Raw genomic sequence first — 27,133 nt, 5'->3', positions numbered from 1 at the left:
TCTTCCTAGTCTCTCCCATTTCCTCCCTGACTTTACTCACTGTAGGTCAATTGTTATTGCACTCCTCTCTCTCTTCACTGTAGGGCTCATGGTAGAGAATTTAGACTATCGACTAGGTAGGCAGTATGTGTGATGGTTAAAAACACAAGCCCTGGAGTCAAAATTCCTGTGTTCAAGTTCTGGTCCTAGCTGTGTGATTTTAGGCAAAGTACCTAACTTTTCTGAGTCTCTGTTTTCCGATCCATAAAAATGAGAGTAATGACAGAACATCTGAACACATACAAGTAGAAGTACATTTATACTTCTCATTAATGTTTTATAGGGATAAATAGTTTAAGGATGTAAAGGGCTTAGTATAGTAAGTGTCAATAAAAACAAGCCACTAATATTTAAATATTTGTATTATCACTTCTGCTGGGAAACAATAAATAGGCTTGTCTTCTCTTCCATATTTCAGTTATGAAACGTGTACTTACTGAGGAAAAGACAGATAAAACATTGTTTATCTTAGATTATGATGAGATAATGCCAAGTATATGGATAAAAACTGAAAATAAATCCATATATTTTCAAACATCTTATAGACAAAGTACTAACATTTTACAGTTTTTCTTTTTACTTGGCATGTTCTGTGTGTGTGTGTGTGTGTGTGTGTGTGTGTGTGTGTGTGTAGGAAGTCAATGCATTCTTATTCATTAGTCCCTTCTTGAGCACTTCTATGAGCTGTATGTGCATCGTGGAACTTAACACATATTATTTCTAATCCTTATTAACCATCTAGAGACATCAAATTTATTAGTTCTATTTTACACTTTAGAAAACTAGAGCTTAAGGATGTAATGTAACTCATCTAAGTTCAGAGAGTTAGCAAGCTTTGGAGCCACACAATTGAATCCTATGTCTTCTTTCATCAGAGGTGGTGTTCTTTTCCACTAGGACACATATTTTATGAATCTAGGACTAATGGCCTGAGGAGAAGACTGGTTGATAATTTCACTGATAGAGATTCAGTATTATAAATAGTAATGATTTTTATATGCAAACTTACTCTTTTTACTGACAATGTATTTCATTTTAACAAGTAAGAATGTTTTCAGGGAATAGAATTTTTACTCAGACACATAATAATGCACAATTATACAAATTATAAAAATACATAATTATACACAATATAAGGTAAAGATCTTTTGTACCCTAATAAATGTTTATTCTTCATAATACACCTATGAACAAAACCACATTGGTGAAGTTGGTGATTGCAAGGGATATGTTTGGGCATAATTGACTTGGCATACAACCTTTGTTTAGTTTAGTCCTATTAAAAATGGAGAAAAAGTAGTCCTTTAGAAAAGTCTCTGCAGCAAGGAAAGTATCACCATATTTAACATGGTTCTTGAGGGAAAAAATATTTCCTGCTGTTCAGACAAATGTAAAAGGTCAGCTAAACACAATCACAGCAGTTGATTCCAAATGTTGACCTCAGAATGGATGCTCTGAAGGAATGCTAATGGCTCCTACCATAGTGCTTTTGCTTATTTGGATACCACTAAAAGCTCCACTTGACAAGCATAATGATGAACTGCACTTTTCCCATCAAGCAACACATGTTTGGATGATAGACAGCTCTAATAAGTTGTGGATTTGTTTTTTTTCCAAGGACCAATTTTTCATCTTGCTCTGCAAACCCATGAAGCTGCTCAAAACCCACACAACTTATTGCTGATAAACGGAACCCCAGCTTCAAGATTGGGCCTGGTGGGGGCCGGGATACAGGGTATAATGACGCATCTGTTTTATCAACAGAAAACCCCTTTGGTTCTCAAAAGGATGAATTTTCTGTTTGTACTCTAGTACATCTGACTCCACTGGATGAATGGTTTTATGCTTCAGAAATATGCTTTATTATCCACCTAATCTTATTTTATTTAAAAAAATTAAATAAATTTAAATGAAATGTGAATAACTCTATTCCTAACTTAAATGTTCATTGTTGAGCATTGTTTTATTCTTGACTTATTAACAACTCTCTCACGATTCTTTATTTTAATAATTTCATGAAAGACAACAAAAAAATATATTTGGCAGTCAATAAACAAATATTTTTCAAAACTGGGTGAAATTCTCTTTCTCATTGCTTTTGTCGCTTCCTTATAGCCTTGGAAATATTGAGTTCATTTAATTTTTGCAATAAATTACTGTGTACTTTCAAAACAAAAGGAATGAGATTGATTTTTCAGAAAAAGGGGAAGGCCTTCTTATAATTTATAACAATAAAAGGATAGACCCTCCCAGAACAAAACTAACTGAATCACTTCAAATTTCAATAGCATCATTGCTTTGGCACTTAAAGATATGCTTCTGCTTCCAAGAGTATCATTTAAAATATAAATGCACTTGGAGATATAAACTTTAAACCTGTTTCAATCAGCATATTAATTATCACTTAAGACCTTAGCAAGAATTTGTGGGCATCTGTTAGAGATAAATTGAAATACATTTTATGCCAAATCAGAGATTTTTTTTTTTTTTTTTTTTTTTTTTTTGCGGTACGCGGCCTCTCACTGCTGTGGCCTCTCCCAGTGCGGAGCACAGGCTCCTGACGCGCAGGCCCAGCGGCCGTGGCTCACAGGCCCAGCTGCTCCGCGGCACGTGGGATCCTCCCGGACCGGGGCACAAACCCGCGTCCCCCGCATCGGCAGGCGGACTCTCAACCACTGCGCCACCAGGGGAGCCCTATGAAAACATTCTTCAAGAAGCACTACTTACCTGGTTTTGGCCTCTTTGGACTCAGAATTTTAATTTTAATAGTCAAACAGGGATCCCCTTGGTAGAAAATGTATATAAGATTATCTTAAAGTATTCTTAAATTTGAGATTGTATGATCATGATACATGGTTCATTGAGAACTAATAAATTCACGTTATAAAATGAAATCTAAACACATTAGTATCATGTAGGGTCCTAGCAGGAAATAGGTGGCCTGTTCAAAGGAGTAATTAAAGATAATGTAATGAAGGGACTAAAGGCAGGCTCAAGTGAACCAACAAATGATAATGAAGCACCCAGAGATCAAGAGCAGGAAGCTATTGTTACCCTTAGGCCTGAAGATGCAAAGAGATGGTGTGTGTTATTGGAATATAACAAGAGTTAAGGCATGGTAGAGGGACAGACGGACAAGAGCTCTAACTGTCTAGATCAAGGAGCAAAGCCACTGCCAAATCGTGGCCCAGCAGGTCTTGCAGGGAGAACACCTCGCTGACCTCTCATTTCCCTTGCTCTTTGATCTCTTACTGGGGCTTCCTGTTGACCAAATCCAACCAGGAGTTGGCAGGCAAGGGAACTTGGTCACTGCCGTCTCTACAGGCCAATCATCCCACAGCCATAAAGAGGCACCAGGGAGGGTAGAGAATGGGCCTGGAAGGGCAGACGGAGAATAACCAGCACAGCATTTTACCATAATCATAATTATACAGAATGTAAACCTCCAGGAATAACTGAATGTTATTCTTCACTAAGGACTGGTGGGAGCTCTCTGTTGCTGTTCTACTCCTCTGAATTTCTCTTCTTCCAGGATCTGAAGGTTCTCTTCTAGGTTTTTAGTCATTTCTTGTCCCACTGAATCTGTGCTGGAATATGATGCAATCCTTATAGCAGGGCTGTTTCTATATTTTTGCAAAATAATCCCTTTTTTTCTTTCTTTTTTGCTAAAGTTTGCTTATTATCAAGTCCTGAATAGTTGATTTCAATGAAGGATTTCTCCCTCTGACATAATTCTTAATATCCTGCTGCCTAATTTCCCCATTTTACTGGGATGGCTTTCGTCAGTTCATTGAGCTGTACAGCTATCTCCTTAAATTGATTGTCCTGCCCTACATGTCCTTCTTACATTTGGTGTTCCATCCACCCTGGCAATGAGAAGGGCTTTTAAATTTTATTTTAATGGGAGAAGCCACTTTCTGATTGGATCAAGCTTCACAGTGTGAAATAATTATTTTTAACGTATAATCAGTTTAAACATCTGTCTTCCTCCATTCTTCACTATTCTTTACTTCTGTTTTTCTAGTTCCTTCACCATAGATTTGATTTCCTTTTTTTCTGTTTACTTAGAATGCTATGAATTAAATGTTGACATTATGGTGTATAATAAATTGTGCGTAACGGGTGAAAAGTGTTTAAGATGGTCTTATAGGTTAACAGGTAAATTAAAAATCAGGGCTGCTTTTACAGTCTGAAGATCTATTTACCTCTCTCAAGTAGAAATTTCACAGAGATAGTGGCACGTTTTTTTATGTTATATAATTCTAACTGTTGCCTCCTTTTTCACTGCACTCAGATCCGAAGCCAGAGCAAAGCCTCTGGGTCTGGGCTCTGTGAGGGGGATGAAGTGGTTTCTATCAATGGCAGCCCTTGTGCAGACCTCACCCACCCAGAAGTCGTCAAGCTCATGGAGAGCATAACAGACTCTCTCCAAATGCTCGTCAAAAGGTAAGAAGATTCGTTGGAATGTATATTTTCTCCCGAAGCTACATGGGAAAGCTTATAGCTCCTACTACCATATAAATTGTTATTTATGGGGAAATGAGGGTGCTCTGTAGGTCAGTATAGTTAAACAGAAAAATCATAGTGTTTGAAAAATGGAAATTCTAATCAACTGAATTTTCTGGTTAATTGAGAATTAACTTGAAAATTTTGTTTCAAGAACTCTGTTGAAAATCGTAGTTAGGTATTTTAGATTACTTCCTTAGGAAGCTCAGTATATTGAACATAATACTTCTAGGTCAAGATTTTTTGGTGGGTCAGGATCACTAAATTAAAATTCCTAGATTCCTAGATTAAAATGTTTAAATGTCACAATGTTATACTGTATAATATTTATTTGAATAGAAAGAGGATGCCTAGGAGAAGGAAAAGAACCAAGAAACCCTTAAAAGCAGCCCAATTTCTGTTTGCCAGAAAAACCAATATTTGGATATTGGCAAAAGCTGATGGTTAGTTTTTGGACTATCAATACAAATCACTTGTCAATTTGATCTCTCCAAATACCACCCTCCTCACGTAATTGCTTAAAAATGCAGAAGTAAACTTTAAACGTAAAAACAAAAGAAAACAATGAGGGTAATCACAAAAAACTATAGCATCAACATTTTTACCATGTGCAAATGGCAGTATAGTCCACATTAACTTTGCAAATGAGGCCCTGACCATGGCATTATAATGAATCCACAAAGGAACATTCTGGCTTCCTAGAGAGCAGCCTTCAGAAAGAAAAGAGGACTTTTCACACAGAATTTCAAAACCTTCTAGGTTTTGCCTTAACTCTGCAGAAAGACTACGTACAGCATCACCCCTCTGATAATCATTCAATATGATTCCATTTCTATACAAACGTGAACTCACTTTGGCCAAAATTTTGTGAAAATAAAAGAAATCTAGCATTTGTCTCAGAATCTCCCATCTAAATATTTACCCTTCAAGCCCAGTGTTTAAGCCCCTGGGATCCTACTTATTTATAAAGCTGCCATTTGCTTTTAAAAGGGATCTAACAGGAATGTTGCCAAGTGTAGTCACAGGGTTGGCCATTATTATGCATCAGTCTCTGAGGTATTTGAAGTGTTCAATCACATCCAAAATGGGAGAAAAACCTTTTCTAACTTATTCCCTTTTAGTGTCTTTGCTGATTTAATGAGGCCAGTCTCTTCAGAACACACCTGTAGTCTGAGACATCCCCCACTAGTTTTTGTTTTGATTATGATTGACTACCATTGGGAAAGTCCTTGATGGTTTAAAGTTGAGTCTTAGGTATCTATTTACTTTCAGAAATAAATAGACTCGTTCTCTGCTACTTTTAAGAACTGGAATCATGATTATTATTATTTTTCTCTTAAGTATTTTTACTTTTACAAAATAAATAAATAATTGACGAGATTAAAAATGGAATCTCAAATTAAAATCAGCCCAAAGGTAATCATCATCATCATCATCATCATCACCACCACCACCACCACCAGCACTACCAATCTGGGTAACTGAACATTGTTTCCTGGAATTAAATATTTCTCTCACTCATGTAACTGTTGTCTATCCCTAGAGGACAAGCGATTTACTTTTCCTGGACTATTGCCCAGAGATAGCTAGGTCAGACTACCTTAAAAAAATCCTCCTTTAACATTGTCTCTATTATGGTAAATTTCATTTAAATGATTATATATATATATATATATATATATATATATATATACACCCATATAATTATGACACATAAATTGGTGGAATTGAGTACCTATGTGCCCTGAATGGAAATGAGCATTTTAAGGTATAAAGCTTTAACCCCTAGTTCTTTTATGATTTTTATTCATGTATAGCTATCCATTTTACCTTGGCTACCAATAAATGTTAACATTTATCTGACCCATTTACCTGTATTACAGTGTGTAAGGCTGGAACAAATTCAAACTATTCTCTTCTCAGCTTCATAACTGATTGCTAACATAATTCAAAGTGATTTAATCTACTTCCATCTCAAGGTCTTCCTAAATTAAAACTCTCTGGCCTTTTGGTACCCTCAAATTCAGTTGCATACAGTGTATTCATCATTTCCTATAAAAGGAAGATCTAATTTGCTTTCAACATGTTTTAAAAATACTATATTATAATGGTTTTTTTGGTATTACCAGGAAGCTTTACAGATTACTTGCATAGAGAAAGCTGCATTTCATTTGACTGTTAGTTTGTGTTTTGTTTATTTTTGTTTTGCTAAATGCAGTCAAAAGCAAAGTTAGGAGTAATTATTTTGAATATTAGTCTTAAATTTTACTACAACATAAATTCTAAGGTAAATTCCCTTGAGTAGAATAGAAGTAGGGGCTCACTCCCGTCAACTGATGACCCTGCATTAGTTAGGGTACATTTTGTGGGAAGAAGAAAGGGGCCAAGATAGGCACTGCTGCTTCTTTAAAAAACTTACAAATGTAAGAAATGAAGGCATCTCCTACAGCTGTTCTGTGAATGATGCTTCTCTTCTAAAAGCAGCTAGAGTTTAAATTAGAGTTTTAGCAAGAAGTTGTTTAACCCTTAACTGACACAGCTTCTTGCAAACCCAAATTTGCAAAACCATCTGGGAATGGTAAAGGTCAAAATCAAAGGACTGTGGTGAACAGCTGTGGGCTCCTTGGCTGAGAGATTAAGGAACAGTTTGACTTCAGAGATCCTATAAGGAAAATGCTCCAAGAGAGCAAGTTCAAGTAGAGAAGGGGAGACACCTCAGATTATAAATACTCCATGACTCAATGATTCATTGCAGCATGGAAAGGATTTCTCTTTACACAAGAGTACTGGGCTGGGGTCCACTTATTACAAAACACATGCTCATTGGAGCTTAAGAAAAACAGCTTCTATTTCATTCCTTTCAAGAAAGCACAGCCTCTAAAAGAATTACTTGAGTTATCTGTATATTAATATTGCTCTGAAGCTGCTGAATATGTTTATGAGACTTTATAATGTCCAGACCTAAACTTAGTCAATAAGACATTAAAATGCTTTGTCATATTATAACAAGCATGGTTATTTGAAAACACCCCAATAATTATAGATGAAGGGCATCCATGTAGCTATAACTTGTGCTTTGAAAAAAATAAAAGCTGAATTTAGGATGGATTTCCGTTTCATAACCTTTTGTGAGCATTTTTGCTTTGCTTTAAAAGACAAGTTTATTTGGAAGATCTTTAAATAATAATATAAACATGTTGCCAATTTCTGTTTTCAAATATGTTGCAGTTGACATTTAAGAGGAAATGTTTTTACTGTATCCTGTATTAGACATCATAAAAGTGTCAGGAAGTTCTTTGGCAGGTGTAACACACTCTGATTTAACTGTCTGGACTGATTTTTCTGTGTGCAGACCATCCAGTGGAATAAGTGAGACTTTGAACTCTGAAACTGAAAACAAAAACCACGAGCATCTCATCCATGAAGGGTACGTGGAAAGTACCACCCTACAGATTCGACCAGCCACAAAGAGCCAGTACAGGGAGTTCTACATCGCCCAGGTCAAGAGTGGAGCTCCCCTAGCTGAGGACCAAGCAAGTGGCGCTTGTTTTTCTGGGAGCATAAAAGAAGAAACAGGCCTGGCTCCTCACACATATGACTCTAAAAGTGGACGCTTACCAGAGGAGGTTATCTTAAGGGAGAAGGCAGAAGCGGGGCAGCCAGGCACTGTGGTTGAGCTACAATTGTCCCTTTCACAAGAGAGACACAAGCGCACTAGTGCCCCTGTAGTGGCTCTCCTGGGAACTGAAAAATCTAAGCCTCCTGACCAAGATCCTAATTTACAGCATGACGGGATCGTCCACATAAATTCTGTCCCCACTAATGAGAAAGGGGAGCCTTGTCTGAGGTCCAGCAAGATAATCCAGATCTCCAGTGGCCAAGAGTTGAGAGTGATCCAGGGAAGTGAAGCAGGAGACACCGGGCTGCCCCAAGTGGAAGTGATCTTCGACTGCTCTGATAGGCAGAAGACGGAAGGGAGCAGGCTTCAGGCAGGAAAGGGGTGTGTGGATTCTCCAGTGGAAGGAGGGCAGTCAGAAGCACCTCCTTCTCTGGTATCCTTTGCAGTCTCATCAGAAGGCACAGAGCAGGGAGAAGATCCATGCTCAGAAAGGGATCACAGCAGACCTCACAAGCACAGAGCACGCCACGCACGTAAGTCCTGCCCGGGGGACCACTGCTGGGCTGTTGGAAGGGGCTTGGGAGATAGGGTATTTTGCTCCTGCTTTGCCTGCGTGAATTTCTTGTGTTTTTTTTTTTTTTGGTAAGATTTTCTTATGTCTCTCATTGGCTTTTTTTTTTAAATTTATTAATGCACAAAATAACAACATGAAATTAAGGAAAATACCAATTTCTGAACTGGAAGTAATAAGTTTGAACTTTGTAGTAGATTTAAATGTTTTTAATGCATTTTCTTTTATTCCCAAAGACACAGGAACTGTTAAAGAAAATAATACTGTTAATGTGCCTTTTTGATTTGTCTCAGAATATTGTGATATTTCATGTTAAAATAGCATCTGAGAGTATCTGAAGTCATGTGGATGCTGAGTTTAACTGTCAAAAACTGTTGAGTCTGCTGCTGAGAGGTGTCTTTAAAATACAGTCTCCACCACTGATATTAAAAGCAGATCCTCGTTTTGAAAAAAAATCATTGTGCAGCATGATGATGCTTGCAGAAGTGAGTTTGACGGACAAGGACATGTGGAATACTAAGCAGTTACATGATCCTCTCCGTTTTTTAAGTCTTCACTAGACCGCAAAGCGTTTCATCTACCTTCTAGACACAAAAGTCAATCCCCAGGGCCATGTGGAGGCATTTAAATGTCCCCCAACACAAAATATATTTTAAAGTCAAGGCTTTTTACAGTGTTTTGTTTTACCCAGGGGAGCAATTACAGATTGGAGAATGAAAATAAGAATGGCAGTTAGGTTTTATGATTTTTGCTATTTTCTTTCATGTGCTTTTTAGAAACAAATTTGGAATTTCATTTGAGGAGCTAAAAACTGACTGTCAAAGGCACTTGAATGTACGAATGATACACAACAGTAATGATCTTGGTTATTCAAAGTATATTAAGTCTCCTAACTATTGTTATTCCTTTTAAAGCGTATTTTTAGCATAACCATTTGTAGTTGATTCAGGCAAGTGATATTAATCATTCCTTATACTTTAAGCATCTGTATGCATCTTCACATTTATAGCATATTAAACAAGTGCATTAAGGCAGTGCTCACACATATTTTACATGTTGGCAGTGAAGTTAGCAACAACTGTGCAACTGTGACTGTCAATTTAATAGTAAGTTGTATAACACTAGTCAAAAAAGGAATTACATTTAGGTATGACCACACTTTTTACTATATTCTCTACATAAAATTTGATTACCAGTGAATATCTGTAATTTTGTTATAAAACTATTCTGATTCTATTTTATTTTTGAAAAAGTAACCATTAAGTCTGATTTTTTCCGGTGAAAAATAGAGCTGATTTCCAATCAAAAAAAATTCAAAAAGAATTTCTGAAATTTCCATTTAACTATTTGTGAATCATGCTCATTTATCATGGAACACATGATTTTTAATTAGCTGGTACTATAAATTAATTTGCCACCAATTTATTTTTTATAACAATAATAATAAAATTAAAAATTGAAATATAACTTTTTGTTATTTTAAAACTGTCAAGTTCTCATTTTACATGACTTAATTTCCGCATCAGTTTTTACCCACAGTTATAAGGGTCACTAGTAATATAATTTAAAAATTTCCCCAAGATTTACACTTATTCTTGCTGCAACTAACGTAGTATTATATTTCCAAGATGGTAATACATTTACAAACAAATTTATCTAGACAACTTTGTAGCTAAAATTTCTTAAATGTATTCACAATAATCTTGTATTCTGAATTATTATTAATTATTGATTCGGTACCTTCAATTATTATTCATTCCGTTTTTTGACTTTATATTAATTTAGTAGCTGTGAATGCAAAGACTTTGGGAGAATGGTAAAGTAAAAAAAAAAAAGAAACAGAAAACTTAAATATTTAAACTTATTACATTGAAACATTTAGGTAAACAATATTTTCTTGTTTCCCCCTCCCACTTTTTAAAAATGCTTGGAAATGTTTTATATCAACATTTTATTTTTTAAATATGGAAATGCAAGGTATGTCCTAACTTGTTTTCAGAAAATATTATGTCCTTAAATTCTTTCCTTTGTAATTTTAATTACATCCGATTAACTGACATTTATTTTCCAGTATTTATTGTTAAAGTGTAAGGAGCCATACAGAAACAAATTATGAAACATATATTCTAACCAACATATATAAAAATGTATTTACAGGAAAAAAATGAAATGGCATATTATATATTTACAAATTATATCTGTATTATATCATCATGTATATCATTACAGAAGTATATATTTTAAAAGAAAGAAAGAGAAATGAGTTGGATTGATTCAAAATTCAGTACCCAACTGTAAACATGTTTTTTCTGCATTCATTTTCCCCCAGGAGAGTTGATTTCTGGGTTGCCATGGAGTCTTCCTTGAACTCGCCAACTCAATATAATTTTTGTATTTTCCCTAGGGCTCAGGAGGAGTGAAAGCCTATCAGAAAGGCAGGTGAAAGAAGCAAAATCTAAATGCAAAAGCATTGCCCTCCTTCTGACAGATGCCCCCAACCCCAACTCCAAGGGGGTGTTGATGTTTAAGAAGCGCCGACGGAGGGCCAGGAAATACACCCTAGTCAGTTACGGGACTGGTGAACTTGATCGAGAGGCAGACGAGGAGGAGGAAGAAGGCGACAAAGAGGATACATGTGAAGTAGCATTTCTGGGTGCAAGCGAATCCGAGGTGGACGAAGAGTTGTTGTCTGACACTGACGACAACACACAAGTTGTGAACTTTGACTGGGATTCTGGACTAGTGGACATTGAAAAGAAACTGAACAGAGGGGACAAGATGGAGATGTTGTCAGACACCACAGGCAAGGGGGCCCTCATGTTTGCTAAGAGGAGGGAGAGAATGGATCAGATCACAGCCCAAAAAGAGGAGGAGAGGGTGAGTGGAATGCCAAGCAGAGAACCAGATGCTGCCCAGATGGATGGCCTGAGAACCATGATATCTTACCAAAGGAAGGAAGAACAATCGGTGAGAGTGCAGACCTCTGCGAGCAAAAGCTACATCGAGGTGAGCCATGGCCTTGGCCATGTGCCCCAACAGAATGGCTTCACTGGGTTGTCCGAGACAGCAGAGGCTCAGAGGATGATCCCTGTGAATAGAACGGCCAAACCCTTCCCGGGGTCCGTGAACCAGCCAGCGACCCCCTTCTCTCCAACGCGAAACATGACCAGTCCCATTGCTGACTTTCCTGCGCCTCCACCTTATTCTGCAGTCACACCCCCACCTGAAACCTTCTCCAGAGCAGTGTCAAGTCCGACAGCTGGCCCAGCACAGCCCCCTCCGTGGCCCCAGCCTGGCCCATTGTCCCAGCCAGCCTTTTACGATTCATCTGAACGAATAGCTTCCCGGGATGAAAGGATCGCGGTGCCAGCAAAAAGAACAGGAATATTGCAGGAGGCCAAAAGGAGAAGCACGACAAAACCCATGTTCACTTTTAAAGAGCCCAAAGTAAGCCCAAATCCTGAACTCTTGTCACTTCTTCAAAATTCGGAAGGCAAAAAGGGAACTGGGGCTGGAGGAGATTCCGGACCAGAAGAAGACTACCTCAGTTTAGGAGCAGAGGCTTGTAATTTCATGCAAAGCCCCACTGCAAAACAAAAGACCCCACCTCCTGTCGCTCCAAAGCCTTCTGTCAAGTCCTCATCCTCCCAACCAGTAACTCCAGTTTCTCCAGTCTGGTCGCCAGGAGTGGCTCCAGCCCAACCTCCTGCCTTCCCCACACCCAACCCATCACACGGCACCGTTGTTTCCTCCATCAAAATAGCGCAGCCTTCTTACCCTACTGCCCGGCCTGCTAGTGCTCTGAGCCTGGCTGGTCCCTTCAAAGGACCACAAGCATCGGTATCCATTCTGAACTACACTCCCAAACCAGCAGCTCCCACACCAACGGTAAACACTGCTCATACTGGCCCAATGGGACCATCCAATGAGCTTCCAGGAATGAGTGGGAAAGGAGCCCAGCTCTTTGCTAAAAGGCAGTCGAGGATGAAAAAGTACGTGGTAGACTCAGACACCGTGCAGGCCCATGCTGCCCGTGCTCAGTCTCCCACTCCATCTCTCCCGGCTGGCTGGAAGTACTCCTCCAATGTCCGAGCACCTCCTCCTGTGGCCTACAATCCTATCCACTCCCCCTCCTACCCACTGGCTGCTGTCAAGTCCCAGCCATCAGCCCCACAGGCCTCCAAAACAAGCAAGAAAAAGGGCAAGAAACCCCTTAATGCTTTGGATGTCATGAAGCACCAACCTTACCAGCTAAATGCATCCTTGTTTACTTTCCAACCTCCGGATGCAAAGGATGGCCTCCCTGCAAAGTCATCAGTCAAGGTCAGTTCACTGCCAGCCATGAAGCAAGCTATTCCTCCTCGGCCAATGAATGCTGGCTCGCCCACTAATGTGCAGGCCTCGTCTGTGTACTCAGTGCCAGCCTATAGCTCTCAGCCTTCCTTCTTTGCCGAGGCCACCTCACCAGTAAGCGCCTCCCCAGTGCCCGTGGCCATTCCCACCTCTCCAAAGCAAGAATCAGCCTCGACATCTTACTTTGTGGCACCAAGGCCGAAGTTCTCAGCAAAGAAAAGTGGTGTCACAGTTCAGGTGTGGAAACCATCTGTTGCGGAAGAGTAATCTTGTAGCTGAAGCTGAGTGTCCACTTTGCTTGAAACAAATTGTTTGCAGTGTTACTTGAGTCCCTGAGAATGCCTAGCAAGTCCTCAATTTAATTTCAGATGTCACCTCCCAATCTGGGTCCAAGGAGAATATTTTTAATGAGTCAAAAATCTAACTCAGATTGACTTAAAACATATTTATCTTCTTTGCACACTTAAAAAGTCTGAGAGCACCCCTAAATAGACATGGGCCATTATATTAAGTAAGCAGATCGTTAGGGTTTATGCTTTAGCCACAAAAAAACAGTGATCAGTGTTATCAACATTAGGACACAGTCTTTATGTAACATAACAGCTGTGTTCCTACAGTGAAAAGGTTCAAATGTAGTGAAAACATAACATGTATTGACTGACATTTCCTTTTTAAGTAGTGCTTTATCTCTATTACTAATATTAAAGGATAAGAAATTTATCGAGGACAGGGATCAGCTCTGGTCTGTCAACTTCAGCCACCTGTTTGATGTTGCAGAGAAGGTACCTTGGGGACTGTTGGAATGTACATAGTTTAGTAAGGTAGGTAAGAAAGAGGGGATTAATAATTACAGAGTACCTACTATGTACTAGGCTCCTTGCCAGATGTTTTACATATATTAGCTCATTTCAGAAGACTTCTTTAAAGTAAACTGGATGGGTAAGAAGGATAATTATTCTTAGAGATTGATTCCCATCCTCTCTCCCCAGTTACCTAAGAAATTGAGTACATCTCCAATTGCCCATGAAGGCATAAGTTTGTTTTCCTCGCTGAGGCAAGTGGTAGAGTACAGTAAAATGGAGTAACATATAAAAAGGTGAGCAGGCTGCAGCTAAAGGTACACACGGCTATTGTTTTCCTTTGGGAAATCACATGATTGGGGCATGAAGGGTTACTGATTCCAGGGGCTGATTGTGAAGCACAAGTAATCCCATGTGTGTGGAGGCCGTAGGGTGAGAACTCACAATTATTAGCATCATTTCTGAGTGACGTCACAGATTTTTTTTCCTTGTGTTTGTTTTGCTTTCTGACGACTGCTTCTCCCACTGTTCCTTGCAATTCTATTCTTGCACCTTCACTTTATTATTTATATGTGATGGACCAGGAGGATTCAGACAAGGTTACCTTTAAATTTGGATTGGTCATACACCATGCCATCATCCAGCTGGCTCTGAAGTTAATAATGTTACTGACAGTAAACCTGAAGACCTTTCTCATATCTATTTTAAGTCCAAGTCTGACCAACCATGGAAAATATTCAACAGGAATTAATGTAGAGAACCACAAAGCATTTTTTTTTTTTTTTTTTTTTTTTTTTTTTTTTTTTTTTGCGGTACCCGGGCCTCTCGCTGTTGTGGGCTCTCCCGTTGCGGAGCACAGGCTCCGGACGCGCAGGTTCAGCGGCCATGGCTCACGGGCCCAGCCGCTCCGCAGCATGTGGGATCCTCCCGGATCCGGGCACGAACTCGTGTCCCCTGCATCGGCAGGCGGACTCTCAGCCACTGCGCCACCGGGGAAGCCCCACAAAGCATTTTTGCCAGCTCCAAGGAAAACCATCTACTCGATACAAGAGATATGTCTAGAGACCTCTCATAAAAGCTTGCCTGGTGTGAGGGTACGTGGTACCATTTTAATCCTCTGAAAATATCTGTATTCCTGTTCTTTTTCTGCTGTCACTGTCAATCTGCTATATTTTCACTACCCTATTAAAATATTACTTTCTTCTTTAATCTGTTCAATGTATTAAAAAAAAAAATACTTCCCTGTATGAGCTGTTCTGACCTAAGTCATTTCTCTGATATTTCTCTTATATTGCTTCCCAAACATCTGAATTTCTTTTCTGTGAACATTTCCATTTCTCTGTACATTGTAAAACTGCAAGCCGTAGGTATTTGTATGACATAACACAGAGGAGAATTAAGTCAGCTACAGAACAATGGAGCTTATTCTTCTGCTTTTTCTCTGGAAAATCTTCCATTGCTTTTGGTGGCAATTTATGTAGAGGTTAGAACCACAGGCTTGTGTAGCTTGGTCTCTTATTTGCCTTTTTGGGAAATCAATTAGGAAGATTCATACAGGATAAAGGAAAAAGCAATCTATCCATTACATAAGGCTATTGTTTGTATTACTTGTTCTTTGCAAAGGAAGTCTGTTGAATGCTGTGCATTTTGCATTCTTTTCTAATAGAACAACCAAAAAAGGCATCTTAAGGTGAAGCAGGAAAGGAGATCATTTTTGTAACTTTGCATTCTTAACATAGCATTTAAAGAACGGCATGAATTAGAGGGAAGAAAATGGAACACAAAGTAGTCAATTTGAGATCACTGGTTCAACAGTAGCCTAGAATGGTAATGACCCACAAGTATTTACAGTTGTCCAGTGGTTTGTGGTATATAGGAATGAGAAGTGTTTGGGGTCCATTTCCTGTTGGACAGGTGGCCATCTTATCAGAGCCACTGTTTGGAGTTGATGACTAAAGACACAACTAACATGACTGAGACGTCATGGGGTTCCCAAAAAGCTTCTAAGAAGCATGTCAGGCATGCACTCAAAGCATCCACAGCTTCGACTGGGAGCTGGTAGCACAGATCTCATCTGGAACCATACAGTCCCAAATTGTGGAAAAGGCATGGGAATCCTCCAAAACTGTATCCACAGCAGAGTCTAACCTCACCCTGAGAGATGGGGGCTGGGAGGGAGAAGGACTGAGCTGGCTCCCTGGAGAAGGAGGGATTTATTTGCCTCTTCTCCCCAGCCGGGGAGCCCCATGGGGACTTGCAAGCAGAATAAGCTGGGTGTACCACCTTTCAGCTTGGAGTTCTGGAAATGAACTGATATCTGGAAATGGCAGATATTCGGATTGGTTGCTTGGCTAGTTTGAGGGTATGGGGAGGCAGTTTTTGTTTAGTTTAGGACCTTGCCTTTATCTTTGTCCTTCGTTAGCTTAATTTCTAGGTACAGCACCCCACCCATGTAGTCCAGTTGTCATCGTCAACACAATAGCAATGATCATTTACTGAGTGCTTGCGTTATGATAGGTGCCTTATATACATTATCCTAAGGAATCCACTGCACGGTTAACAGGCATTGGAATATAAAATAAAATGTAATCACAGTCCCTCACTTACTGCAGGACCTTATGCAAATTTCTTTCCACCAGTGTCCCCTTAGTGATGTCTCAAACCTCTCTTCCTGGAATGTTGTGCCATAGTGAATGTGAACAACACTAGATATACTAGGAAGAAAGGTGCTATGTAAATATAAGTACACATATTGCTCTCAGTCTTATAGGAGGGCAGACTGAATCACAGAACTGGTAAGACTGAGAATCTGAGCACTGCCACTTTGATCTTAGAACAGTTACAGTCTTATTTCTAATATTTCAATAATAAACACATTCTGCTTTGAGAGAGGAATATCATACTGTTTCTGCATTTTGACTATTCATTGACAGTATAAAGCATACATTTTTAGGAATATGTTTTATAAGACACATTGGGGCTGTCATTCTGGAACATGTAAAATTTTGTACTTCAAAATATATCTAGCACGATTGTTAATGCTTTCATGTACCTCATTTAATCTTCACAAGAAGCAACTCATTTTAACCACAGGAAAACTGACTGAGTTACAGTAGTTCTTGAGAGTAGGCCAGGATTCTTTAACTCTTCTAGATAGTGCTGACCCCTTTCAAAAAGTGGGTTTCATAGGGCAACTGAGTATTAACATACAGTTGAATTCTAGCCTGGCCACAAGAGTCGCATCTGAGATGTCAAGAACAAATGATCTGCATTTAAAGGGAGTGGACTAAGTTATGTGGGGCCATTGTTTTGTTTACAGTTAGTAGCTTAAAAAATTTTGAAGGCTCTTTGCTGCTGACAGGCATATCAAACACTTTGAATGCAGCACTTTCACAGACGTTTCTTGAGAGCACAAGAAGACACATGGCTGTTAGTGTCTGAGTTTGGATTTAATCTTTCAAACAGAAGTCCCTTTCTGTGTATCATTTCATCCAGTTACAAATTCGAGAACCTGCAAGCACCCAAATTCAAAGAGTGAATTCCTGAAATCCATTGCTATTTTATGAGTCATCACTGGCCTGGCAGGAAGGGTATTTGAAGTCATGGTCATCAAAAAGAAGTGATTGTTTTCTGAAAAGCTAAATGCTTAAAATGCTTCCAGAGGGAAGCAGTGGGTTGTGTTCTCATTCCCTCCTAACATCACAGTTGTTGAGTTTGTTTTAAAAATTGTTAAAAGTTCATGAGAAAAATATGTAAATTCTAAGAGCCAACATTATATTCCCAGAAGCACTGACCCTTGCTGGTCTCATGTCCCCTTATCACTGGACTCTGGGGGACACAAAGACTCGTGTAACACTTCAGTGCCGCTGAGTTTGTCAACAAGTATTCTGGGAAAAAGCAGAAATGAATTCTTCTCTAGTCTTCCCACCAGGATTGGCCAAAGGCCATAAAGCAAGCTAGTAAATTCCCACGGGACCCAAACACCAGGCAAAATTGCTAAAAGAGGCCAGTCTGAGTTTAAAAAAAGGAAAAAAATTTACAGGCCATCCTGTGGAGCATCAGACCAATAAAAACCACAAGCCCCCAAATCAGACTATTCTTTCCTTGCTGTTATCAGGAACAGCCAGTTTCTTAAATTAAAAAAAAAAAAAATTAATGTTTCTATGGTATGTATATTTGTACACTAAATTACCATTTGGCACTTGGAAATCATAGACCTTACTACTCAGAAGCAATTGAGTGATGACAAATTTAATTTAAAAATATCAAATCCTGTCAGATTCCTGATTTTATCAGAGCTATGCCAGCTAATAAAGTACTTCTCAAGTACAAAAAAAAGTTAGACTTCTACAGGGTCCTATAGTTTAAATAATTGTTATTGATACACAGAATCTCTTAAATTTTCATTTTTTGGTTCTAAATGTAAAGTTCCTCACGTGTATCTCTGTTTATACCTCATTCTTGACACGTTTATCTAAATTATGTGTGTGTTATGACTGGTAATATATACATTCAGGGTCCTAATAAAAATAATCACAAGGAGCTACTTTCCAGCCTACCCTTCTTCCTCTACCTGATAATAATAATAATATTTAAAATAATAACATTCCAATATACCATGGAGGAATCCTGCTTTCACAGCCCCTACTTCTTGAGCTCCTTGATAATTATTAATGGTTGTTCATGGAAAACAAACAAACAAACATAGACTTGCAATTAGCTCTAAGTTGAAAAGAAATGCACATTTTAGGTATAAACTGAGAAAATTTTTCTTCTTGCAAGTAAATATCAAAAAGCAAAAGTGTTTTTTTTTGTTCTTCAGGAGACATTTTAGAAGTCAGGGAGGCTCTTTGGTATCTTTATTTAATGGAATGATCTGTTTTCAAGACCACCCAAAGGGCCTGAGTCAAGATTACGGTCTCAGTTAGAATGACATGGGTGGGGATGGAAGCTGTGGCAGCCATTTAAACAAGCTCATGAGGTCTAAGGAAAAGACAGTAGGTAGGGTGGGAGGGTTGATGTATTAAGTTTCTACTAAAAGCCAGGAACGATGTTAATACTGTACATAAATTATAACAATAACTAACACTAACTGAGCACAAACTCTGGGCCCTGAATTGTGCCAAGTATCTTCATAGATTCTCCTTTTTTTAAAAAAATGGATATATAATTGACATATAACATCATATTAGTTTCAGGTGTACAATAATGATTTGATACTAGTATATACTGCAAATTGATCATCACAATAGGTCTAATTAACATCACACATAGTTACTTTTTCTTGTGATAAGAACTTTTAAGATCTACTCTCTTAGCAACTTTCAAATATACAATACAGTATTGTTAACTATAGTCACCATGCTGTACATTACATTCCCAGAACTTATTTCTGATAACCTCAAGTTTGTACCTTTAACCACCTTCACCCATTTTGCCCACCCACACCTCCACCCCTCTGGCAACCACCATAGATTATCTTTTTTAATCAGTAGTCCTTATGAGATAGGTACCATCATAATCCTCAGTGTATAGATTATAGATGGGATTCTGAGGCACAAAGAGGCTGAATATCTTGCCCAAGATCACATAGCGTTAAGTAGTGGACCCTGGATTTGGTCTGGACCTACACCCTTAACCAATTACACTGTGATCTCATTTACTCCTCAGAATTACCCTGAACATGAAGGTATTATTATTATTTCCATTTTGTAGACGAGGTATCTGAAGCCCTGAGAGGCTAACCAACTTGTCCCGCAATCACTAAGCTTATAAAGTAGTGGGTTAGGGTTGGACTTACATACTTATCTGACATCCAAGTCCAGGCTCTCCCTTCAGTACCACAAGATTTCCACAGTCTCATTAGACCCCAGAATCCCACTCCCTGAGACCTGTTAATTATGTGTTCAGCAAACCATCCACCAAGAGCCTACTCTACATATGCTTAATGGATGGCTTTGACCACTTGAGAGACATTACAAAGGACCGTACTATCATAAGATTGCTCATAAAATCAGATGCTATGATAATATGTTGGAAGTGAAAACCAGTCTCTGAAAAATAAGCATCTGTTTTATAAGTAGAAATGATGGATTTGACAGTGATTTTGTATGAGTTCCCAAAATTCTTTCACTTACATCAGGGTGAAAACGTGATATTCATGGGCTTGGGGCAGTGAGGAATGTCATTAAAAAAAATAAAGCAAAATCAAAGGCTCTACATAAAAGGAAGTACTCCCCATGGCTTCATGCCTTTCCCACTAAAAGTAATTCAGGGAACTTTCTTAACATAGTGAATCAGCACCCAGGTTGGTTTGCTACTAAACCAATAATAACTTGAGACATTTCAACAGGAATAAGTCTACACAGAATAATGCTGAGAGAATCACAGTTTTCAGAATTTCAAAATATATCAAAAAAGTAGTCGTCACTGGAATCTTAGAGTTCCATGAAGTGTCTCCTGGCTGAGCTAGCATTCATCCTGGATATGGATGAGGCAGCAAACCCTTCCTGCTGCAATGTCCTCAATGGAAGGTTTCTCAACAGGTATTTCTGTTGAAAAGTTCCCAGAGAGGACATTTTTATACCTTATGGTTTTTTTCCAGTAGTTTTTTGTTTTGTTCTGTTTGCTTTAAACTATGTCTCATTGTCATTCTGAAAACATCTCCTAAAGAACTACTGTAATGGATTCTAAATGTGGGTATGAACATTCTCGTCACTAACTTCAAGGAGAGAAGATGTGAACTTCTGAGTTAATTGTAAAAAACCCTCATTATATTTGCAGAGCTTTACTGCCTTAATTTAAAATCATAGATTCACTAATACAGTGATAATTACGAGGACTTACTATATGCTAGGTGCCATTCTAAAGACTTAACAAATTTTAACTTTTTTAGTCATCACAAAATGACTAGTGTATGAAGAAGGTACTATTATCATTCTACTTTACAGATGAGAAACTACAGTAAAGAAAAGTTAAGAAACTTGTCTGAAGTGATGGGGCTAAGACTCAAGACCCAACAGTCAGACTCCAGAGCTATTCTCTAATCACAAGGCGACATTACCTCACTTGATCACAAGACAAAGGTCACATATGAAAGGAATTGCCCATCAGAGGTGATAAGCTATACCTGTCTCAGGAATAACTCAAAAGTTACTTTATACCTTCCAAATCAAAGAAAGAAATGTTGAAAAAACTTCTTAGAGTTTGGTAGCCCCAAATGATAGACACTTGTGAACAGGTACAAGGGGAGGGAGAAAGGTGTCGTTTTTATTTCTACCAGCCTATTTGCTTATAACTCAAATGGTAGGGGGAAGTCTAACATTTTGCTAGTTCCATTGAGTGAATACCCATGATGTGTTAGACTAAATTCCTCAAACACCCACTTCAAGCCATCATATATTACTACAGCTGTGCTAATTTACACCAGGTAAATTAAGGAAAAAAAGAATAGTGCTGAGAAATTCCTCAAATTTTAGTAACAATAATGCAGAAAAATGTTCCTGCAAATATTTAAATTAAAAAATAAATTAAAGCAATGATTTGATTTAGGGGAAGCATAAGGTAACCATTTTTTAAATGAAATTCACCTATGATTACGTGAGATAATGCACATAAACACCAAGTATACAGAGATAACATTTTGTAGTGGGTAAGCATGTGGACTTGGGCCAAAATGCCTGCAGCTGAATCCCAGGCTACCTCTTGCTTGTTGGGAGACATTAGGCAAATGATTCAGCCTCTCTGTGTCTCAGTACCCTCTGCTATGTAATGGAGAAAATAAAAGGTGTACCTCATGATTTGTGAAGATTAAACAAACCAATATGTGCGATGGGTATAAAACAGTGCCTGGTGCATAGAAAGCATTCAACATATGTTAGCTCTTAATATTCTTATAAAGGGCACTCAGTAAACAATAGCTACTATTTCATAAACTACCAAGGAGGGAAACACACACAATGATTTAAAAAGTTCTTTTGTTTTCTCTGTTTATATGAATCCCAGTTTAAGGGATCTAAGAGAACTAAAATAGAAAAAGCGGCAGCAGTGTCTGTATAAATCTCATATTGACATGAAGAATAATATATCCCCAGGAGTCTTTTACTGAGACATCTTTGTTTCTTCTCTACTGTTTTCTTTTTACTGAAGCTTTATTTGTCTATATTCCTCTGTATTCAGCCTATTGGTCAATTTTTTTCTCTTTTCTCTTCATCTATTGTACTAGCATTGTTGTAGTGGTATACAAAGATGAGACCAGGATTCAAAAAGACTGGTACAATATTTTTTAAAACAGAAACTTAATATCAGCTTTGAGACTCACTATAAAGGGACTGTGATAAATTCAAAGTACCAATATTAAAGAAAACAAGTGTGGTGTATTTAGCAATATAGAGAGAATTCTTATGGGGAAATGCTTGTAAATGAAATATATTCCCAAAATAGAATAGCTGGTATCCTGAGCAAGGTTCTAGTAGGATAGTTGAAGCTTAACTAGGCCTATCACACAGAAAGTGGAACAGTTGGCAACCCAATCCCCGAAGCTACCCCAATTCAGGGCTGCAACAGTTGGGGCTCTGAGAGAACCTGGCTGGCCTCTGACGATGCAGCAGGCAGCTGTTCTTATCCCTCCTCATCAACACTGTCCCAGGATGAAGGGTCAGCAACCTGGTCTTTTTAGAGTAATTGATCCCCTTGCCTGAGAAGTGTGATCAGTTTCCAAAACCAGAAAGAATGAAACCTTGGTCTGAACAGAGCAAACTCCCAGCTCACAGCGCAAGTGATGAAAAACAATTCTCAGAAGCTGAGTGACTGATGTAGGGAGGAACTTAAAATTCCAGCTGCCTTTCAAACACAGGGAATTTTTGTGGGTTTTCTGGTACTTCTAGAATTCTTCTGAGTCAGAAGCAGAAGTTAGGACGATCTTGAAGAGAGAAAAATCACAAGATGAGATTCTGAAAACTTCATCTGAATCTAAAGTTGCTTTAGTTTCAAATACAGCTAAATTGACTTAGTTAAGCTTTCCTTTTGCGGCGTTTAATTACACTTTTTCTTAAAAAGTAAAAAACAACTAGGTTTCTTTCTTACATGGCATTAGTTCTTTTTTCTGCTAGCATATCTCAGTTTGATAAGGAAGTATTCATAAAACCATCCTCTAGAGCTAAAAATCACTAAGGAATTGGCTGGACTGATATAAATAAAATGATAATTTAAAGTATCATACCAACCCTTCCACAGTTGAAAGTTTCTTTCTTGTTTTAATCACACTCAGAATTTATTGACGGTCTGGCCCACTGGACTACTTGTTAATGCTTATCAGATGGTGCCACTTATAATCCTTCATATAAACTCAATATGGGCTAAATAGATTTTGAATTCTACATTATGAAATGTCCAGCAAAATGTCACAGTTCATTTCAGGTGGTATTACTGAAATTAAGAGCAAAACAAAATATATCTCTTAGAACTTCTAATTTTAGTTTTTCACTTCAGTTCACCAAGTATTTCCTTTATATACAGTGTTTTAGTGTGAGCAAACTATTGCCTTCACAGTATTCTTTTTTTTTTTGGCTTCACAGTAGTCTAATATGCAGTTTTCCAACTTTTGTTCCCAGGGAAAAATTAAGATTCCCCTCGCCCCAGGGAAATTATGATTTAGTAGCCCCTGGATGGGGCCCAGGAATTTGTTTTTGTAACATATACCCCAGGTGATTCTGATGGTAATGGGTTGTGAACCTCACTTTGAAAATCAGTTTTCTGACACACAAAACACTGAAATCAACTTTATTCTTTAAAACCCATCAATAGTTTTCTAGTTCATTCAGTCTGGGACAGCCAGACTTGTAAACAGCACCTGCTTTCAAATGCTCTTGATGCCTTGTCTGAAGGGAACAGGCCCTGAAGTGCTGATCTTGACAGCTTTATTCTAAAAGCCCAGGAGGTGGCAGCAAACTCTCTTCCCGCTCAGAGAGTGCTTCACAGGCAGCCATTCTAAAGTGTGTTGCAAATAATTTGCTTTGAACAGTCTTTTAAATTTGTTTTTTAAATAGAAGAATAAAGAGGGCCTTGAGATGTGATTTTATCTGACCCCCTGCTTCTAATCAAGTCTGAGAATAAATATTTCTAGGAATAGAATGATACAATTTTATCATCTAGAGAAGCGACTGTACAAAGTTCCCTGGCTGATTTTTCTTATCTCTGGGCAAAGGGATTGTATGACTTCCCTTGGCCGTAGGGCAGTAGAGTCTCTTATCTCCAATCAAAAATGTTCTTACTAATAACTGAAATCTCTCTGGCAGTAATCAAAACATTCTTATTTTGGGATCTAGACTAAAGGAGAATTTTGAAGTATTTTGAATGCTAATTAGCTTTTTAAAATGGAAACAAGTATGATTGTAAAATCTTCAAAACTAAAAAGAAGTTCGTGCGCTTTATGGATCACAGGGAAAGATCCCAATATTTTTGTTTAACCTTAACATTAAGACCATCAGATTGTGTGCTGGATTGACAAAATGCAAACTCAGTCAAGAGGCTGCTTAAACATTAGAAGAGTGAACAGAACAAAGGGACAGGTAGGCCCACTGAGTAGCAGCTTTGATCCTAACAGGAGTATTGTTTTCAGGTCTTTGACGCACTAAAGTTTATTTCTAAAACAAAAAGGATGGTGATGTGTCTGGAAGTTCGGTAATATGAGATATATGCTTGTACATTTATCAGTGCGAGGAGAAAAGACTAAAAAGGAGGTAGGAGAGCTGGATATTTGAGGAATTTTGGTATGGATGAGAGAGTAAAGGTCTCCATTGTGAAAAAGAAAAACAGGACTAGTGAATGGAAGTTACAAGACAGTAAATTTCAGTTTAACTTTAGAAAACTTCAAAAACTTGTGGGGAAGGAATGGAGAAGGAACTAACTAACATATGTGTTAGACATATAAAATGTGTTAAGGGTCTTAATCCATGTATTTAATTTTCACAACGACCTTATTTGGTGGAAATTATCCTCATTTTTTTTTTTTTAATTGATAAGGAAACTGAAGCTCAGAGAGCTTAAGAAAATTGCCCAAAGTCACCCAGCCAGTAAGGTGGCAGACTCACCAGCTGAATCCAAGTTTATCTGTTTTCATAGCCTGTGCTTTTTCCATTGCAATGCCTATCGGGGGTGTTATAAAAGTAACTCCTATACCTCACGGAAGCTTGATTGCAGGATCTCTAAAATGCCTTCCATCTCTAAGATTTTATAATTCTCTATATAAATAGCTCCTTAAAAACATTTGGGTTTTAAGTGTTGTGAGTATTTTGATGCAGTTCAATGCTTTTTAAAAACCAAGGTCAGTTTAAAACCCGACAAGACAAAATTTGTTTGTTCCTTACCACTTTAATTCCAGAATGTTTGAAGAAAAAATCTTAAAGACATCATTTTTTTAATGAGACAAAAAGCAGAGCTTAGGAGGTTAGAGAATAATTTTTCTTTCCTTGAAGACCTGACCAGAAGATTTGCTTTGGTTCCAGTGTCTGTAAAGTGTGACTATAATTCCTCCTGTCTATTCTCGACACACGCAGATACTTCCTGAGAATGGAGAGCATTCTGAAACTCAGAGACACCTCTAGTCCTAGGGCAGCCATTAGGCACACTGGAGTAAAGTAAGAAAAGGGCTTGCAATTCTGTAAAGCAGAACTTCTGCTATTCTTTGCTTATCATTTCACCTGAATCACTAGATCTCCATCCTCTGCTCTTAAAATGCACATGTTCCATTTTATGAAATTACGTCAAACGTATTATGCATTCAAGAAAAAGCAATTTTTTACAAAGAACCATTTAGTATTTACCTTCTTTGCTTTCACTATTCAACCTCTGTTTTGTTGTCTTTTTTTTTTTTCCCCCCAAACTTCTGTGATATTCTACCTACCACTGTCAACCATGGGCAAAGTGAAAATCCTGTTTTGTGAATGGTGCATAGATGTTTAACTATCAGTGTATCATGGGGATGCATTGCATTGTCAGACTTCACTTTGTCTCATCTAGACTTCATTTTTTTTGCAAAAAATGTACTGGTCTAGACAACTAGTTGTAACATCAGAATTGGATTTCATCTGGGACTATCTGACCCACAGTGAGAAATTGTAAGAGTTGCTCCCCCTACCCACACCTCCTTCAGGCTCTTTAAATGAAGGAATTGGGAGATAAATTTCCTCCCAGCTAAAACACACAAAAGCTCTAGCCTAGGTCACTAGCATATGTGATTCCAGGTGGTCAATCATCGCTGATCTATTAATTATATTTTAAAACGGACTTATCCTCATTAGATTTACCAATATTGAGAGACGCAAGATTAAGGACAAAAATGGAATGGGAAAACAACCATCAACTGGAAAATCTGAATACCACTATCAGAAAGTGTCTCATAATATGTACAAAAGAGATCAAAACAGATTTGAGAGGAACTTTTTGACTGGTATAAGTAAGGAATCTTTTTACAAATAGATAAGCTCTGGACATTTTTTTTCCATCCCTTCCCCAGCATTTTTCTTTTCTTTAATGGATAGTTGCTTAAGAACTTCAAACATACATCTTACTGAAGGATCTCTTCTCTTCTCTCAGTCTCAAATGTATATTTATGATGGCCTAGACATGTTAATACCTCCAGAAGAATTTACCTTTTATATTAGGCTAAGACTATACAACCAAAGTGGCTTAGAGGGTTGATGAAGTGCTAGCTAGTTCATAAGGCTTTTGTTAATTCGTCTATACATTTATATGAATCAATACTGAAAGTGAAACAATTGTTTAGCAAGTGGATAGTCGATAGCTACCTAACATCATATCAAAATGAAGGTGAACTTGGTAATGAGGAGTGGTCAGGGAAATAATAAGGAATGAGATCTTTTGAATAAATGAGTGGCCCACATAGAAAAATTTGCTGTAGTATTAATATGCAATGTTATGTCTAGATAATTACATACTGCCACTTTATAAGTGCATTAAGAAAGCTATGCCAATAGGAAAAGCTATAATAACTAATGTCAAGGGCAAAATTAAATATTTGCTCCCTAGGGGTTCCCTGGTGGCGCATGGTTGAGAGTCCGCCTGCCGATGCAGGGGACACGGGTTCGTGCCCCGGTCCGGGAAGACCCCACATGCAGCGGAGCGGCTGGGCCCGTGAGCCACGGCCGCTGAGCCTGCGCATCCAGAGCCTGTGCTCCGCAACGGGAGAGGCCACAACAGTGAGAGGCCCGCGCACAGCAAAAAAAA

The 27,133-nt window shown here is 38.3% G+C and overlaps 1 protein-coding gene across 3 annotated transcripts in view; it reads left to right on the top strand.

The window, feature by feature from the left end:
* The window catches only part of SYNPO2 (synaptopodin 2), a 170,840-nt gene that overhangs the window by 130,088 nt on the left and 13,619 nt on the right, over positions 1–27,133 (top strand). For 2 of the 3 annotated variants that reach the window (XM_007464851.1, XM_007464852.1), the window contains exons 2-4: positions 4,334–4,485; positions 7,898–8,697; positions 11,140–13,325. In XM_007464851.1, coding sequence (XP_007464913.1) covers positions 4,334–4,485; positions 7,898–8,697; positions 11,140–13,325 — 3,138 coding nt within the window. The remainder of the gene's footprint in view (positions 1–4,333; positions 4,486–7,897; positions 8,698–11,139; positions 13,326–27,133) is intronic. The other variant, XM_007464853.1, reaches the window with a different exon arrangement.

The sequence above is a fragment of the Lipotes vexillifer genome, unplaced genomic scaffold (genome assembly GCF_000442215.2).
Source record: "Lipotes vexillifer unplaced genomic scaffold, Lipotes_vexillifer_v1.1 scaffold231, whole genome shotgun sequence".
In the NCBI taxonomy this organism is placed as follows: Eukaryota; Metazoa; Chordata; class Mammalia; order Artiodactyla; family Lipotidae; genus Lipotes; species Lipotes vexillifer.
This window is presented reverse-complemented; position numbering and strand designations above follow the sequence as displayed.